Genomic DNA, 20,770 nt, shown 5'->3' on the forward strand with positions numbered 1-20,770 from the left:
TATTTAGTCAAAACTTTGATTATCAACACAAAACTCACTTATTTGGCTAAGCAAAAATGCAGATTAAACCCGGATATTTTAGGGTGGAGTGAATAAACCTCAACACCTCTCATTCTTTATTTTGTCAGTGCATTTGTAATTGACAGTGAAAGGTGGATTTCTTGAATGGTTTCTGTTCAAATTGATAAGCACAGTTTTTCTACTACTGATGATGTTCTGCGTCAAGGAAGGACAGTGAAACTTTCATTTCTGGTTTTTAACTTTGGACCTTTCCAAGTATTAATGTTGTATTTGTGTCATGTTAGACTTTTGTGTTTGTATTTATTAAGGATTCAGTGATCAGGCTCACAGGAAATGCTATTTTTACAGTTGACTTTGAGTTTATGATTTCTGTTTGGATTATATATATATATGTGACAAGGGCTCTATCTCACTACCAGAAATCTCCAGAGTCTCTGGCTGTGCCACCTGAGGGTCCAAAATCGGGCTACTTAGTTCTTCAAGATGAGGAATCTGAAAGGTACACCTGCTTTGGCCTCTGCAAAAGAAGTGATCTTTAAGACTTACCTTTCCCTCAGAAGAAGAGGCTCATGGTTACTTATATCCAAAGTTCTGGTGAAACAACATATGTACATCGTGATCCTGTTCTTCTCATTCCTGTTCTTGGTCACCCACTGTCTTCAAACCGCTACTATGCAATAAAGCCCGATGGGACGCACAAAGGGTATGCACTGTTTTTAATTCTTAGCATTGAATTGAAGCTAACAGATTAATTGATGAATAATTTATTATTAATTGTTTGTTGCAGTGAAGCATTTACTTGTTCAACAGAGGAAGACAAGACCACTTGCTGTTTCTGGAGGTGTGTTAAGGATGTTAGACCGAAACCATTGGATCCACACAACATGTATCAGCAGTTTGAGGTTTCTGTTCGCGTGTCGTGTTGCAATAATAGCAAAGGTAGCTTTGATGCCAAGTCCATGGCACCTGATGGTTTCCCTCCTTACTTTTTGAGGAGGAAAGGTGGGGGAATTGAAGCCAAAACTTGTAAAAACTACAGATTGGAAGAAGCTTTAGGCCTTGATGTTTCATTGCGTAAGCGCCTTCCAGAGTTAAATATCCCTCCATCAGAAGAAGCTGTTGTTGTAGGGAAGTGGTATTGTCCTTTCGTGTTCATCAAGGACGGAACGCTTAAGGATCATATGGAAAGATCAGCGTTCTACGAGATGACACTCGAGCAGAGATGGGAGCAAATCTTCACTTGCCAGAATAATGACAGAAATGAAGGAATTAGCAGTGTACTAGTGGATACTGTTCTTGACAAAGAAGTACTTATTTCTGGCAGCAAAGCGAAATGGGACGAAAGTATTGAGAACGGGGTGATATGGTTTAAACGGTTCAACGCAGAAACAGAAGAAACAAGTGTGGGGTTGAGGCAAGAAATTGTTGAGCAGATGAAATGGGAGCAAGAAAGAGGAGGATGGTCAGGTGGGGAGAAGGAATTGAAGGTGAAAAGAAGAGAAGAGTATGGAGAGTTTGGTGGGTGGAGAGAATTTTGTTGCTATATATTGGTGGAGAGGTTTGTGTTGAAAAGAATGGATGGAAGTTTGGTGATAACATACAGTTTCAGGCACAGTGACAAGATTAAGAGCATATGGATGTAACACTAAGCTTATATTATAATTTACTTGTTCATTTGCATGTCCTAAACACAGTTAATTAAATTCACTTCTTTGCTGTAAATGCAGTCATTACAAGTATCTCGGTATGTATGTGATGACAATTATGTTTTTTTGGGTGTGACTTAAAGTTTCTACTATTGAATACTGTAATGATTAACCCTCTAACACTTCTGATCTAAGGTTGTGGCAACTGGTTTGAAGATTTAAAATTATATTGCTTCATGCCCATAATACTTTAATTTGTGATAAATAGTAGCACCAAACCATAACTACCTACTATATATACATACTGCAGGCTCCGTGCTAATTAAGAGCACGCAAACCCTAAACCTCCCCCCCCCCCTCCCCCCAAATATATATAGATGGGTTCAACTGAGAACAGTTTCCTACTTAAAGACGTGAGAACAAATCCAAATCATTCATCAAATAAATATTAAAGGTCATGATTTACCGTACCCTTTTATCTTCTTCCATTTAAATTAGAATTAATTCACACAAGTGATATAGTAATTGGGAAATGATTTTTAATTCTATTCACTAGTACAAAAACACTTTCTGAGTCACCTATAAAACACTTTCCGAGTCACCTGTACAGGTGACTCGGATTCCAGAGCCTCTGAAAGTGTTTAGTTTTCCGAAGCACCCGTATAGGGTGTGGCGGAAAGCTAAATAAGCATTTTTTATTTTTTTTAATAGACTTTCCGAGGCACCTGTTGTGTCACAGGTGCCTCGAAAAGAAATTTAATATTTTATTATTAAATACTATCCGCGGCACCCACGCACAGGTGGGTGTCGCGGAAAGTCTTTTATTTTTTTTTTTACAATATATATATATATATATATATATATATATATATATAATTTTTTTAAAAAAATTAAAGACTTTCCAATAAAGACTTTCCAAGACACCTGCAACAGAGCACGATTTTAATATATATATATATATATATATATATATATATATATATATATATATATTATAAGTAACTAATTTTTTAAAGGGAAAATGGCACTTCTTCGCCCTAAGTTATATACTTATAGCACTTTCTCCTCCTGAATTATTCAAGTGGCTGTTTTTCCCCCTAAAATGTTAAATGGACATATTTACCCTTAAAATAAATATTTCATTTATTTTTCTTCTCCAACAAATTATGACAATAATTTGGTTCAAACCAAACAAACACTATAGCAACCAAACCGAAATATTTCAATTACAATTTAGAATCGAAACTCGATATTTAGAGTTTATTAAAATCGTGAACTGGAACAGACGATTCATGTTCCGAACTGAAAAAATAAAATACATTTATTGTTGAATTTAGACTATTTAAAATAAAAAATAAAATTTTAAAATAAAGACGGTTCAAAATCGCGAACCGGATCCAGAATCGCCGATTCACGGTTCAAGATCCAATTTTTTTTATTCATAATTTTAATAAATTGAAATCCAAATATTAGGTTCTAGATCTGAATCATAACCGGAAACTTTTAATTCAATTGCTATAGTGTCCGGTTCAGTTTGATCTGAACCATGGTCATCCCTACGTATACGCGATAATTTGTTGGAGAAGTAAAATAAATAAAATGTTTACTTTAAGGGTAGAAATGTCAATTTAATATATCAGGGGGGAAAAACTACCACTTTTAGAATAATTGAGGGGGCTAATGTGCTTACCTAAATAATTAAGGGGGAGAAATGACTATAAGTATATAACTCAGGGAGAAAAAGTGTCATTTTCCCTTTTTTAAAAACAATAAATAAACTCTCACTTTTACAACACAAATACATATAAATTATTCATAGCCAATGATTTCCAAACGGATAAATTAATAGAAAAAGAAGTGACAAAGAAGAGAGAAAAATGAAGATTGCCCCCATCTTGCTATCACCCATCTCCGTATGCTGTTACTCCTATATCACCTTAATCTTTCATTGTATATACCTGCCTGGTGTATAAACACAACACAGGTCATATAATCAAAGCAGTTGTGAAGAAGAATGCAAGGGAGAAGTATAATAAGACTGAAAATTCTAAAAGAAAAGCTCTCAGGCATCCACATACCTGGTACATCAATTATACATTGATCAGACATCACCAGCACCTGAAATATTACTTAATTAGAAGTTTATTCTGGGCATTTTGTCATTTTGAATTTAAGATTCAAATTTGAGCATGAATAAAGAGATTTAAACCCTAAGATCGATCTCAATTCACAGTTTTTCTCTCCATCCTACCTTAATTTTAGGAGGCGAACTATGAATTGGGATAGGTCTTAGAGCTTAAATGTTTTTATTCATGCTCAAATTGAGATTTTAATTTGGAAAGGACGAAAATAACCTTAATAATTTCATATTTTGGCATGTCTTAAACAAAGGGGTGACCAGGACTATGTGGTCTAATGGTATCCGGGTTGGACTTCCATTTGGAAGATTATGAGTTCGAGCCTCAGTGGAGGCGTTATTGGTTCTTTGTGTTTCAGTAGGTTGAGAAAGTATATGAACAGATACTACAATGTAATAGAACCAGTAGCTTTCAAAAAAAAAAGCGTGATGAACTTTGGTACTAAAACAATAATCGTGGATGAAAATTGGTAAAAATTAAATATATAGATCAAAACTGTCATTTTGCTAATAGTCGTGAGACCAAATTTGATATTTGCTCATTTTTTATTATATATGCTAGAATTGCAACAAAAAATTCGATCACATCATATGTGCACACACATAGACGCATAGGGCAAATTATGTTGTGCATCCGTATGCATCATGCATGGTGCATACGGATGCAAAAACGATGTTGTTTTATTAAAAACGCATGTCTCACTTTAAAAAAAATCAGTTTCGATTCCCAGCAACAACATTATATTGTGCATAATTTGAATTAAAATTCCAGAATCGATGAACTAAAATTCCAGAATCTATGAACTAAAATTCCAGAATCTATGAATAAAAATTCAAGAATGAATGAACTAAAAATCCATAATGAATGAACTAATATCCAGCATGAATGAAAAAAAAAAATCAGTTTCGATTCACGTCTAAATATCCATGATCAATGAACTAAAATTCCAGAATCTATGAATTAAAATTCCAGAATCTATGAATCGAAACTGATTTTTTTTTAAATGGGATGCACGTTTTTAATAAAACGACGTCGTTTTTGCATCCGTATGCACCATGTATGGTGCATACGGATGCACAGCATAACGATCCGACGCATAATTAGTTGCACACACCATACCTCATCCACAACTGTCGCGAAGAATACGGGGAATACCCCACAAATAATTTTTTTTTTTTTTTTTTTTTTTAAATCTCTCCTGAACATAAACTCGCCCCAAACCAATCTATACTCTATATAAAAACAAAATCATGAACTTTAACTTACAGCTCAATTCCTAAAAAAGTTTTCTTTTTAATAAAAATATATTATTTTCTACTTTCATATTCGTACTATAATTGTAGGTTAAAATTTCTATTCTAATATTATAAAATAGTGTAATAGAATTCCTATTCTAATCTATACTATCTATACTATATATATAAAAATCATATCCTAAACTTTAACTTCCGACCCAATTCCTAGAAAAATCTATCTTTCTAATAAAATATTCTTTTTTACTTTCCTATTCGTACTATTATTCTAGGTTAAAATTCCTATTCTAATATTATAAAATAGTGTAATGCAATTCTTATTCTAGTCTATATTATCTATACTATCTATACTATATATACTATATATATACAAACAAAATCCTGAACTTTAACTTCCCGCCCAATTCCTAAAAAATCTTTCATTCTAATAAAATATAGTATTTTCTACTTTCATATTCGTACTATATCTATTCTAATATTATAAAATAGTGTAATACAATTCCTATTATAATCTATACTCACTATATATAAAAATAAAATCCTGAACTTTAATTTCCCGCCCAATTCCTAAAAAATCTCTCTTCCTAATAAAAATATATTGTTTTCTACTTTCCTATTCGTACTATAATTTTTGGTTAAATTTTCTATTCTAATATTATAAATTAGTGTAATACAATTCTTATTCTAATCCATATCTATACTATCTATACTATCTATACTATATATAAAAACAAGATCCTGAACTTCAACTTCCCGCCCAATTCTTAAAAAATATCACTTTCTTATAAAAATAAATTATTTTCTACTTTTCTATTCGTACTATAATTCTAGGTTAAAATCCCTATTCTAATCTATACTTCTATACTATATATAAAAAGAAAATCCTAAACTTTAACTTCCCGCCCAATTTCTAAAAAATCTGGCTTTCTAATAAAATTTATTATTTTCTACTTTCCTATTCGTATTATAATTCTATGTTAAAATTCCTATTTTAATATTATTATAAAATAGTGTAATACAATTACTAATAGAATATAAACCCAGTTAAAGTAAAACTCAATCTCCAACTTCATGTTGTACTCAAACACTCCTAAATCACCTATAAATATAGCTCAAAACCTAACATTCCATCACCAAGACTCAAACAGAAGATTGAGGAAGAGCAATTTGGAGCTTGACTTTTCAATTAGGTAAAATTTATATTCTCATATTTTTCTTTATCAGACAAGCCTTTATCTGCACAATACGATTGCAACGACCGGTTCGTTAGAGTGGTATTTTCATCGTCCATCGAAAATCAATCATTCCTAAAGATTAATGCTCCATTCAGCAACTATACTGGCGGTAGCTTTATATCGTCAATTGTTGCCGGAAATTATCCATCACTTCACTATTCTCAGTGTTTTCATATATTAATTTTATTTATAATAAAAAAGAGAAAAAATGAATAATATAATTTTTTTGAAACAAGGTGCGTCTACCTGTAACGTATTACTGTAATATGTGTTATTACCTTCTGTATTATTTAATGGTTAATAAATTTGTTGGATCTATTATAAATTAATAACAATATAATGAAGTTACGTTAAATAATACCAGATTCAAAAATTAAAAGAGATTACCTATATCAAATATATATATAACATGGCTAATTTCGTTGTTTATTTAAGACCGTATTGGTTATTTCATTGAATATTACTAGTTAGACAAAAATTTGTGTGAGACAAAAATCCTTGCTGCATTGAGTGTATGGTTGCATGTCCACCACATGGTTAATTACGCACTACCCACAACAAACATATACATACCTATATATATATATATATATATATATACACACACACACACACACACACACACACACACATTCAACTCATTGTAGGGAGTGAACAACGCATATGTTGTGAACATCACTTCAACATACACGTATACATATATATCATGTATAAGTTATTTAATATGCACAATTTTCAATTTCACCCCCTTTTTTACTTTGTCATTTTCCCTATAATAATAATAATAATAATTATTATTATTATTACTATTACTATTTTGTAGTGACTTTCTCAACTTTGGCATAGCTTTAATGTGGTTCAGAATAGTACAATTTTAGGATTAACGATTTGATGGACAAAAGAACTTGGTGATGCCAAGAAAAATAAATTATCATAAAATATATACCTAATAATTATTATGGTAATTAAGGAATTAATTGCACATATATTAGTATAATTGACTAATAATTATTATGGTAATTAAGTTAATAATTATCTTAATAATAGTATAATTACAATTAAACATGGATCGTTGGATTTTGTTATAATTATTACAATCAATTTTATGATAATCTCTCTCTCTCTCTCCCCCCCCCCCTCTCTATATATATATATATATATATATATATATATATAATTAAAAGATTAATTGCACAAATATTAGTATACTTGATTAATAATTATTATGTTAATTAAGTTAATAATTACAAAGGTATTAGTATAGTTACAATTACACTTGAGTCGTTGGATTCTTTTAATATAATAATTACAATTAATTCATTCATATATAGAGGAGAAGGAAAAAAAAAAGTAAAGGCGATATGGTGAAAAGGAATATACTTAAGATATAAACGTATAATGGCAAAATATTAGTATAATTGACTAATAATTATTATGGTAATTAAGCTAATCTTATAATCAAATAAATGTACATTTTCAAAAACCCAACTGGGTAGCTCAAGTGGCAAATGAGCTCTCTTTATGGGGGAGAATTTCGGGATAACTCGGGTTTGATTCCCATAAGTGATGATTCCCTTTGCGTTAGCTTCTGTGCCTCCCAGAGCGACCTGGATAGAGAAGCGTCCGGACCACATTGTGGTAAAAAAAAGTACATTTTCAAATATTAGAATTGTTTATAATTTCATCTTTAATTTTATTATCTAAATATATAATAAAATTTTTATTAATAATTGACTAAATATTAAAAGTGGAAAAATGAATGGAAATTAGATTAATTGGAAAAGGAAATGAATATTAATAATTGACTGGAATAAAAAAGATTCATAATTGACTAAAATAGAAAAGGAAATGGTCAAATTATTGCATTTTAATTTTTCATAATAATATTACATAGTAGAATAAATCAAATCACAATTATATCATAAATCTTTCACAATTTCAAACAATGGAACGAAAATATTTCAATAACAATATTCTACATCATCAAGTAAAGAAAAATTAAAAATGGAAAGGAAATATTTCAATAATAATATTCTACTACATCTATAAAAGGAAATGAATATTAATTATTGAGTGCAAATAAAAAATGATCCATAATTGACTAAAAAAAAAAAGAAATGGTCAAATCATTGCATTTTAATTAAAAATGGAACGGAAATTAAAAATTGAACGAAAATATTTTAATAATAATATTCTACATCATCAATAGTAAATGCATATTTTAAACAATAGTAAAGGTAAATTAAAAATGGAATGGAAATATTTCAATAATAATATCTGCATCATCAATTAAAAATGGAACGAAAATTAGGTAAAAATATCACTGCATTTGATATTCTATTGACTAATTGACTGAAAATATAAAAGAATAATTGGCTAAAAATGAATCTGATATTACTAATTGACTAAAAATATAAAAGGATCACTAATTGAGTGATATTCTACCATTATATATTTTCACACTAGTAACCCCTGATGAACTGAAGGTGTTAGCTTTAGACAATGATGGACAAGATCAGGGACGGAGCCAGAAATTGGATTGAGGGGGGGGGGGGGGGACGAAGAAGTAGGGCAGATTCAGAAATGTTTTTCAATAAAAGCGAAAGATTAAAACAAAAGAGATAATTTAAAATAAATAAATAAATTACCTACGAATTTTTTTTTTATATATATATAACCATTACTTAAAGAAATATAGTTGTAAATTGTTGGATATGTGCAAAAAATAAAACACATCGAAACTTTATAAAAATATTCATAACAAAATATGAAACATAATTAATTTGATAAAATAATTTGAATAGGAAACACATTATAAATTACACATATTAAAAATTCAAAATTCAAAACACATTATAAATTACACATATTAAATATTAAAAAAGTGACTATGTTGAAACCATAAGAGGACTCAAAAATATGTAAAACTTTGTTAATGCAAGGATTTAAACCCAAGAACTTTTCTTATTAAAGAACACATGCTTTACCAACTACTCTAACTCCTTACTTGTTAACATTTACTAGTTTTTTTATACTAATACTAAAACTTATACTATATATACACATATACATACAAAGATTATATATGGGGTGGGGGTGGGGTGAGGGGGGCAGCTGCCTCCTCCCCCCCCCCCCCCCTCCCCCCCTTTGGCTCCGTCCCTGGACAAGATTGTGTTACCGCTACCAATATCGTCTTCAAAGAGGTTTCAGTAATGTGTAAATATAATCGGTGATATTATATTTTTTTAATAGAAAAAATTGTTATATATCTAGACAAAAAATGTTATCTTCCATACAAATGAATTAGGATAGCAATTCATTCATATAACTGAATTGTTAGAGAACGAGCACATTTGCCTATTTATGAAAATACTAAACAATGATAAATAAAATCTTCAAAGTTATAGCACCGCATGCGTACACCTAGACATTAACTATTAATTTGAGCAATTATTTACACAAATTCAAGCAATGATAACATCAAAATACATAAACGATCCAAACCATTTTTAATTGCACTATATAATATTTGATGTTCTAATTTAAATAATTGTATATCGAATCAAATATTCTTAATATATTACAAGAAACTCATTCCGTGCATCGCACAGGTAAAAATACTAGTTAAAATTAAAAAGATAATAGACTAGCTCAAGTGCGAAAAGACTCTTAGGTGAAATATGGGGAGCGATCTGAGTCGTTGATCAAATCTAGATCAACAGCTTAAATCAAGGAAAATGTTTAGAAAAACGCGCTTGCTGGGAATTGGATGCATTCTCCTCCTACCATTGTTGAACTGATGTAGCTTAAGGTTCAAACTTAAGCACCTTAAGTTTCAAACTGACACACTTTTAGAGTTGTATTGACGCAACTTAATTAAGTATCAAATGGATGCACCATAAGTGTAGAATTGATACACCTTAAGGTTCAAATTGACGCACCTTAAGCTTTAAACATACGCACTTTAAGGTTCAAACTGACGCACCTTATGCTTTAAATATATGCACCTTAAGTGTTGAATTGGTGCACCAAGTGTTAAAATGACGCATCTTAAGTGTAGAACTTACGCACCTTAAGTATCAAACGGACGCACCTTAAGTGTAGAATTGACGCACCTTAAGGTTCAAACTTACGCACCTTAAGCTTTAAACATAAGCACCTTAAGTGTTGAATTGGTGCACCTTAAGTGTTGAATTGGTGCACCTTAAGTGTTAAAATGACGCACCTTAAGTGTAGAACTGACACATCTTCTGTATCAAACGGACGCACCTTAAACTTTAAAATTACGCACCTTAAGCTTTCAACAATATAATATGCAAAATTATCATAATATCGCTGTTTTTTTTTAAAAAATTTATCTTCAATCTGGGTTGTTAATTTTGTCAAGATTAATGGCTATGATTAATCCGCATGTTTCATTTGAGAGACGTTTCGCACTTGATCCCTTGTCTATACACACACACACATGTGTGTGTGTGTGTATTTGTTTATTTATATGTATGGATGTATATCATATCAATGCTTAAATATTAATAAAAAAAAATGTATAAATATACACGCATGTATATTTGATTATATAAACATATTATTATTATTATTATTATTATTATTATTATTATTATTATTATTATTATTATTTTTATTTTTATTTTTATTATTATTTTTATTATTTTTATTATTAGTTAAAAATGACAAAGTTAGAATAATTCAAAGTAATTTAAGATTACTTAAAAAAAATAGAAGTAATCACATTATCTTGAAATATTACTACCACATCAGCTTTGAGATAATATAATATTACCAGGTAATCTCATAACTTGAACCAAAACAAATTAATATAACATTACCACACTCAAATTAAATGACCCTTAAGGTTTTATTAACATGGTTATTTATGGGGCCATGTGGCTTGGACCAATGTCAATTGGGCAGGGTAAGGGAGACTCGAGCATTAATTGACAAATTATACGATGAACCAGGGTCCACCTTGCATTATAGACTATGATTCAAAATGATATCCAAATTATGTGTATACAGTTAAAGGATTATGTGTCAGTAAACAAATTGAAGGCGCATAATATATTAGCTATATACACACATAATATGTTAACTATAGACACATTATATGCAACTACATATTATGTGCATATAGTTAACCAATTATATATCTTCAATTTTGAAATAGGATCACCAATGAAAGATGGACCTTGACCAATGGTATAACAATTGGTGTTAATTAGGTCTGGAAATAATTGGAACCCAAAGGCATTGCTTATGGGCCTAAATTAGATCGAGAAATAAAGTTTGGGGGTTAAAGTGTGGTAACACATAATGTACAGGGAGTTGTATTGCAAAACTTTGGAAAGAGGGCTAAGGGTACGTTTAGAAACGTGGTATGAAAAACAATTTGAGAAAACAAACTGTGGGGAGGAGCAGTTTGCCTGGGCAGTGGGGGCAAAGGCCGACGACCCCTGTGCTGGATTTGGACTCGACAGTGAGTGGCAGACCTTGTAGGGGTCAAGAGGACCAGAGTGGATCGCTAAATGTAGGTTAATGGACCGCTCTTGGGTCCACTGCCCTTAAGCATTTCCAACTCTCACCAGATCGCTTTATCCCTTCGTCGGTGGTCAGAGGGCCCTGGGATCAATACCGAAATGTGTGGTCAACAGCCGTTATTTCCCAAAATGTGTCGCGTTTTTTTTTTTTTTTACAATAAATTGTAAAACTCCTTTAGGAGTTGCGTTTTTTGTTGTGTCCCGGCCGTATTTTTTTTTCCTGTATTTACGTAAAGCGCATTACCTTAATGCGTTTTCTAGGGGATACGATATAGTTGAAAACGCAACTTACTTTTGCGTTTTATGTATTATACCGAAAATGCAAAAGTAAGTTGCGTTTCTTGGTTATTTTGTACCGGCGCTTTCCGGCGACCGCGAAAACCACAAAACGCAATTAGCACATGCGTTTTTGGTTTGAATACGTAAAACGCATAATGATGATGAGAAAAAGAAGGAGGCGGAGAAGATAAAGGCGGTGGCGCACGTCCCGCTGCCGTTGCTTTAGAAGCTCAACTCCATTGATGAAGCTCCTCGCTCCTGGGATGAAGTCAGCAAGGCCTTGGAAGACCTCAAGCCCACGTTAATCACCACTAGGCTTCCGCCGGCGGTTCAGAACACCAAAAACGCCGTTACTTCGCCGCTAACAACAGCAGAAAAAAAGCCCTCGCCGCCGGGGTGTTCAACGGGATGAGTGAAAAGCCGTTGACGTCTCTCGGCGGGAAGAAGGGAGTGCAATCCAGGACGGCGAAACCTTTAACGACAACATCATCATCGTTTTCGCCGCCGCAACGATTGATGCGCGCCCAGGTTTTGAGGAAAGCGGTCATCGACATAGCATCAGTGACGGCATGACTGGTGCATAACCCCATCGCCAATCCACCGCAAGCAACCCTATTAACCTGCACCATAAGAAGCGCACGAGTTGACGACGACACAGTTTCGGGATTCACCGGAAGCAGCTGACGCAACAGGTCAGTTTTGGGGTGCCCGAGAACGGAAGACATTTCCTCAAACACGTTAACGACGACAAAATCAACTCCATCATCGTTACACTCGATGGTGAAGTCATCCTTCAGCCTACTGGTGAGCAGCTGCACGTAGGCCAAGGTTTTGGAAAGAGAGATCCTCAGGCTATCCTCAGCCCTCGCCGCCGAAGCCGAAGAAGATCTCTTCGTTTCATACCGTGGAAGAATTGATTTTTTTTTATAATAGAAGTGTGGTTTTTTTTTTTTTTTTTTTGAAAAAAGGTTCATCTTATTTATAAACAAAACGGGAACCGAACAGAGTCTCGCCAAGGCCCAAAAGTGACCAAGGCACCAGAAAAGAAAGGACAAGGCCCAAACTGACCAAGTCAACAAATAAAACAAGAAGGACAAGGCCCAAAAGTGGCCAAGTCTACAAATAAAGCAAGAAGGCCTAAAGGCAAAAGTGGAACATACGTATGGCGATGGAGCGTGAAGCATTGTTGTTCGTGACATGCTGCCCTAGGAGAAGTATAAAAAGCGAGGGTGGCATTCATTTTAGACCACCATCAGCTCTTCTTCTCTCTTGACTTCTCCCTCAGTCAATGACATAGTATGTCAATTGTCTTTGCGATCCGCTAGTTAACATTATTAGTCGACCACCTATGGTTGGGTTTGGTAGTTGGCATATTGGGCCAAACTTATCTCATTTGTTTACTTGGTACACTTGTAGCCCATTTATATTATTTTAAGGGTATTTGGTGTTATCAATCCAACATTGTTTTCGTACCTTTACCCGTTATCAACCCAGTTTTATAATGGGTCTGGTCCATTAAAAATCATAAGTTATAATGGAAAGTTGATGCATATAGTTTTAATTGACGTTACATTTGTAATTTATAATCTATATATCTGTGCCAATAACACCTCCACTGAAACTCGAACTCACAACCTCCTATATAGAAGTCCAACCCAGACGCCATTAAACCACAAGGTTTTGGTAGTTACGATAGACCTTAAATGTATTTGTGAGGCACATATTGTAGTTGAAGGTTGTATAAGGGAAGTTGATTGTGATCACTTTCGGCAAACCTTATTTAACAGACCTCGTGTAGATTATTGTAAGGTCAAATGATAGATCTGGTTATATGTTGTAGGATCTTCTGGTAGATGTTTTATCTGTAACATTTTTTCATGATTGGTGCAAGGTTATTATGGCCTTAATGGCCATTAAAGTGTGCTAATTGTAACAGCTGTAACGGTTACCGTTACAACTGTTACAAAGCCTATATTGATGGTTAGATAGGCTATATAAGTAAGGTCCTCCACTACTCAAGTACTGTCATTATCCTGACAAAATATACATCATCCCATTATACTTGAGACAAGTGGGAGTCACTATGCTCAAATCACTGCAGAAATCAACGAAGGCATTCTACATCAACTACAAGGCAAATCAAGCAAACAACTATGGTTGGAGGTTAGTCCTTATTATCACATATACAATGATATATGACTGTATATGTGCCTATATTTTCTTACATTTGGTATCAGAGCCTGTTAATCTCTGCCTAGTTGTTCAAATTGCTTTAAGTTTTAGAATGACCTATTCTGAGAAATAGAATGAATATCCTTGTTCATATGCAATTTGAATACTGATTATATTATTTGCATATACTAATATTCATATCTATGTTATATATTTCAATCCTATAAATATTTTGCGTATTTGTATGGATATGGTTTTGAAACTGCGATATGCGTATGATTTATATATTTAATCAGATTGGATATCAGTGTAAAAATGTGTTTTTCGAAAAAAAAAAAAATAAGAATCAGATTTTGAACCTGCTGCCTTCGCATTCGGTTCGCCGATTGCGATCTCCAGCCGACGACCGTGTAACGGTTTCAGATGGTCGTCGGTGCGCCATCTTCTCCGGTTAACCGTTATAGAGCACTGGCCGGTGGCGTCGCTGCATCCCTGTCTTCTTCGGGCAACGGCTGGCGATGGTGCTGGGATGGCGACGACGGAGCTGAGTTCTCGGCGGTGGCATTCCTTCTCTGTCGGATCCCGGCAAGTTCCGATCTCTTCGTCTCCTCCGATTTCGTTTCCCGTTGGTGTCGCTCTCTCGTTGGTGTTCTTTTTCTCCACTGTGTTTTATTTTAATTTCTTTGGCTGCTAGTGTAGAAGACAATCAGTACCATTGGGGTTGAGTAGGCCATTAGGTTTGTTTTTTGGCCTCATTCAATTTATTAAAAAAAAAAAAAAAAACTAAAAACTGGGCTTGTGCAATGCTTACCATCTGAATGGACTTTGTTGTTTTAATATTTTTTATTCAATTTCAAATTGAATTTAAATTTTATTATTTGGTATGCTCATATGTATTAAATTGCTATAAATGTTTGTGCAATTTATTTGTTTAATATGAGTTTGTCTTTTTTTGTAATATGCATGTTATATCCAATTAGCATAATTTTAATTTGTTTTAATTATGCGATTTATTTATGCCTTAGAAATGCATATTTTAGGAATTTCTTAAACTCCTTAGTACTTGGACTTTGGTAGTGCCCTTTAGGAGTTGTTGAATTCCTTAGTAGTTGGACTTTAGCATATTGCGGTTATAAAAGTACATAAGGTTTAGTACGACCACGGTAGTGCTTGAAGGTTAGCACATTAAGATCAAAAGTTCACCTATTCTTAAAGCCTTTTTCCAAACCGTGAACATCAAAGTTTTGAAAAATCCTTCAAAACGTTATGCTATAATATTAGAATGCATGAACCGGGGAAAATTTCCTGGGAAGAAAACTGGAATAGCCAATATGCTACTAGTTCCCTTGGAATCCTACTCTGTCTAAAGAGTTGGTATTTAACCGAGTTTCATCTTGACCAACTTTCCTAGGAGTATACTTGGTAATTGCTTATCATGTTAAGTTGCATAGTCTGTTTTGTTAAAACTATGCCGATGTGATAATACAAATTTAGTTAATTAAGGAGTAGCCACAACATCCTTAATTTAATTAAAAATGCATATCAAGCTTTTCCAAATCACATAAAGTTTAGGCATAAATTGTGATTAATTATATGTAATGTAATGAAATGAAATTTAGCCCACGGGCAATTTTGTTATATTTGTATGGTTAATCAGGATAAAAATACCAAACTATGATCATAATTTAGCCCACAGGCAATTATGTATCGGCATATATTCTTTGGTAGTTTTATCGTTGAGAATATAAATTCAATTGTTCCCATCCCATTTCTATTCAAAATTTTCTAAGGTCCCTTTTTGCGTAAAAATTTAGCTCACATGCAATTTTTATGGCATTTGGATCTTTGACATGTATCATTTACATTGGTAATGTATGCGATTCAATTAATTTTATGGCTCAAAATTCTAATCCAAACATTTACCTTTACAGCATCTCAATCCGTTACTCATATTGATTTGAATATCGAAGTTCCCGAACTTAGGGGCGACAACTACAAAATTTGGAAAGAAAGGGTTCTTCTAAGTTTAGGGTGGAGAGACTTGGACTTTGCTATCCATAACGAGCAACCACCGGTCCCCACGGAAGATAGTACCCAAGACGACATTGCACTATATGAGCGATGGAATAAGTCCAATCGGCTCAGTACAATATACATCAAGGCGAAAATATTTGATGGGATTCGGGGTTCCGTTAATGAAAAGCATAAGGATGTCCAAGCATTGCTCAAGTCTATTGACGACCAGTTCGTCACTTCAGAAAAGGCTTTAGCAAGCACCCTCATCATGAGATTCTCCTCTCTCCGTCTCACTTCCGTTAAAGGTGTGCGTGAGCACATCATGGAATTGCGGGACGTTGTGGCTCAACTTAAGACTCTTGGGGTAGATATGTCGGATGACTTCATTGTGTACTATGCCTTGTACACCCTACCATCACCGTATGGACCTTTTAAAATTTCTTATAATACACATAAGGAAAAATGGTCCATAAATGATTTAATGACCATGTGTGTTCAAGAAGAAGGAAGGTTGGTGATGGAAATGGGAGAAAGTACCATGCTGGCTACGGCACACGAGAAGTCCAAGTCTGGCAAATCTCGAGGTTCCACTTCTAAGGCTAAGGGGAAAGGAAAACTTTCACCTCAAGCAAACATGAAGGTGCATAAGTGTTTCTTCTGTAAAAAAGAAGGGGCACATGAAGAAATATTGCATCAAGTACAAAAAGTGGATCGAGAAGAAAGGTATTCTATCCTCATTCGTTTGTTATGAATCTAATATGTCTGAAGTTAACACTAATACTTGGTGCATTGATTCTGGTTCAACAATCCACATTGCAAGCTCTTTACTGGGAATGCAGGATCTAAGGAAGCCGGTGGGAAGTGAACGAACCATCTTATCAGGAAACAAGATGGGGTCACAAGTGGAAGCCATTGGAACATGCAAGCTTATTTTAAGTAGTGGCTTTATTTTGATTTTGAATAAGACATTTTATGTACCAAGTTTCTCCCGAAACTTGATATCTGTTTCTAGACTTGTACCGTTGGGTTTCTCTTTTAATTTTCGAGACAAGCATTTTGATATTTTCAATAAATCAACTTGTGTTGGATATGGTACATTGTCTGATGGTCTTTATCGTTTAAATTTACAAAACAATGCCACTTATAGCTCATTGCATGTTCACTCCGGTTCCAAAAGATCGAGTGTTAGTGAGAACTCCTCTATGTTATGGCATCGGAGATTAGGTCATATCTCCCTTAAACGTATAAAGAGATTAGTAAATGATGGAGTACTTAGTACTCTTGATTATACTGATTTCGAGACTTGTATAGACTGCATTAAGGAAAAGCAGACAAACAAGTCTAAGAAAGGTGCCAAAATGAGTTCAAGCATATTGGAATACATACTGACATTTGCTGTCCAGATATGGATATGCCAGGTCAAAAGTATTTCATCACCTTCATTGATGATTACTTGCGATTTACCTATGTGTATTTGATTCATAATAAGAATGAAGCGTTGGATGCCTTCAAGTCTTTTAAGGCTGAAGTTGAGAACCAATGTGGGAAACAAATACAAATAGTGAGATCCGATAGAGGTGGTGAATACTATGGTAGGTACACTGAAAGTGGACAAGCACCTGGTCCATTTGCTAAGTTTCTTCAAGAACATGGGATTGTTGCCCAATACACCATGCCTGGTTCTCTGGACCAAAATGGTGTTGCTGAAAGAAGAAACCGCACGCTTATTGATATGGTGCAGAGTATGCTTAGCAACTCAAAACATACTAAGTTTTTGTGGGCCGAAGCACTTAAGAGTTAAAACGGCTACGTATATATTAAACCGTGTTCCAACCAAGGCTGTCCCAAAGACGCCGTTTGAGTTATTTAAAGGTTGAAAACCGAGTTTGCAACATATGCGTGTTTGGGGATGCCCGTCTGAGGTGTGGATATATAAACCCACAAGAAAAGAAGTTGGACCCGAGGACTATTAGTGGTTTCTTTATTGGATACGCACAGTCCTCCAAGGGATACAGATTTTATTGTCCATCTAATTCAACTAGGATTGTGGAATCAAGAAATGCTAAGTTTCTTGAAGATGACATGATTAGTGGGAGGGATCGGTTCAATGATTTGATTTCTAATCAAGATCATACTGAATCATGTCCTTCTACGTCATCAGATAGGTTGATAATAGTTTCAAACACCCCTCAAGTTCAAACGGGTATTGAACGACCTATTGAAGAAGTTCCACAAAATGCTGATATTATTCCAATTGATCAACCAATTCAGGAAATTCCTGAAGCGGTAGTTGAATCGCTAACTTCTCAAGAAGATGGTAATTCAACTTTAAGGCAATCTACTCGCGGAAAAAGACCAGCAATTCCTAGTGATTATATAGTGTATCTGCAAGAGTCTGATGTTGGAGCCGAAAATGATCCAGAAACGTTTTCACAAGCCATAAACTATAAAGAATCAGATTTATGGTATGAAGTCATGAAGGAAGAAATGAGTTCCATGCGAAGCAATAGGGTTTGGGACCTTGTTGAGTTGCCTAATGGGGCCAAGGCCATTGGCTGTAAATGGGTCTATAAGACTAAAAAGGACTCATTAGGCAACGTCGAGCGATACAAGGCTAGGCTCGTTGCTAAAGGATTTACTCAAAAGGAAGGAATCGACTACACGGAGACATTTTCTCCTGTGTCAAGGAAAGATTCACTTCGTATAATTTTGGCTTTGGTTGCACATTTCAATCTTGAATTGCAACAAATGGATGTGAAAACGGCATTCCTTAATGGTGATCTAGAAGAGGAGGTTTATATGAAACAACCTGAACGATTCTCTTCTAGTAAAGGTGAGCATTTAGTTTGGAAGTTAAAAAAGTCCATCTATGGTTTAAAACAAGCTTCCCGTCAATGGTATATAAAGTTTAATGGGGTCATTTCTTCATATGGATTTGTTGAAAGTCCCTTAGATCATTGCATATACCAAAAGACAAGTGGGAGTAAAATTTGCTTTCTTGTTTTATATGTGGATGATATTCTACTTGCAACAAATGATAAGGGAATGCTGCACGAGGTTAAGCAATTCCTTTCTAAGAACTTTGATATGAAAGATATGGGTGAGGAATCTTATGCCATTGGCATAAAGATCGATAGGGATAGATCCCGGGGTATTCTCGGACTATCGCAGGAAACCTATATCAACAAAGTCTTAGAAAGATTTCGGATGAAGGATTGTTCACTGCGTCCAACTCCTATAGTGAGAGGAGATAAATTCAGTTTGGACAAATGTCCAAAGAATGATTTTGAAAGAGAATCCATGAAGAATATTCCTTATGCTTCAGTTGTCGGATGTCTCGGGTATGTTCAAGTCTGTACTAGGCCGGACATCGCCTTTGCTGTAGGAATGCTGGGACGATATCAAAGGGATCCGGGTTTAGACCACTGGAGAGCTGCAAAGAAGGTTTTAAGGTATCTCAAGGGTACCAAGGATTTTAAGCTTGTGTTCAAATAGATGGACGTTTTAGACATTGTTGGATATTCTGACTCGGACTTTGTCGGTTGTGTTGATTCTCGAAAATCAACTTCGGGGAACATTTTTATCATGGCCGATGGAGCTATTTCATGGAGAAGTGTTAAACAAACTCTTGTCACCACTTCAACTATGGAAGCCTAGTTCGTTTCATGTTTTGAGGCTACATCTCAAGGTGTATGGCTTAAGAATTTCATTTCGGGGCTTAGAGTTATGGATTCTATTTCTAAGCCATTAAAGGTTTATTGTGACAACTCAGCTGCAGTCTTCCTGGCTAAGAACAATAAGTGTGGGAGTCGAAGTAAGCATATCAACACCAAGTACTTAGCTATCAGGGAGCGTGTTAAAGATAAGAAAGTGGTCATTGAGCATATAAGCACTGAGTTGATGATTGCTGATCCCTTAACTAAAGGCATACCACCATTCAAGTTTAGGGATTTTGTTGAGAAAATGGGACTTGCGCCCACTTTGTAAAGTTTGTATAGATACAATTATTTTATGCAATTCTTAAAGCATTCAGATATTTTCTCGTTATTGTATTGTGCACATATTGTTGAGAAAATATATATGGATCTGGAATAAACATAAGGTTTATCCATTAAGTTTTGGTTAAAGCACATAAAGTACTTAGAGAACAAGTTGCATTGTGATTATAGTAGATACTACTCGTATTAAGAGGACATATCTCTGTAGTTCATGTATTTTGTTTCTTTAAGTTTTTTCTTGCACCAAGTGGGAGAATGTAACATTTTTCAATGATTGGTGCAAGGTTATTATGGCCTTAATGGCCATTAAGGTGTGCTAATTGTAACAGCTGTACCGGTTACCGTCACAACTGTTACAAAGCCTATATTGATGGTTAGATAGGCTATATAAGTTAGGTCTTCCCACTACTCAAGTACTGTCATTATCCTGACAAAATATACACCATCCTATTATCTT

The 20,770-nt window shown here is 34.2% G+C and overlaps 2 protein-coding genes across 2 annotated transcripts in view; both read left to right on the forward strand.

The window, feature by feature from the left end:
* Window positions 1–20,770, forward strand: part of LOC109146648 (putative late blight resistance protein homolog R1C-3) — a 49,660-nt gene that overhangs the window by 902 nt on the left and 27,988 nt on the right. The window lies entirely within an intron of this gene.
* Window positions 420–1,788, forward strand: LOC109146755. The gene is made up of 2 exons (XM_019294400.1): window positions 420–724; window positions 809–1,788. Exons 1-2 carry the CDS (start codon window positions 591–593, stop codon window positions 1,662–1,664), a joined length of 990 nt encoding a protein of 329 aa, XP_019149945.1. The 5' UTR covers window positions 420–590; the 3' UTR covers window positions 1,665–1,788.

Source organism: Ipomoea nil, unplaced genomic scaffold (genome assembly GCF_001879475.1).
Source record: "Ipomoea nil cultivar Tokyo-kokei standard unplaced genomic scaffold, Asagao_1.1 scaffold1936, whole genome shotgun sequence".
NCBI lineage: Eukaryota > Viridiplantae > Streptophyta > Magnoliopsida > Solanales > Convolvulaceae > Ipomoea > Ipomoea nil.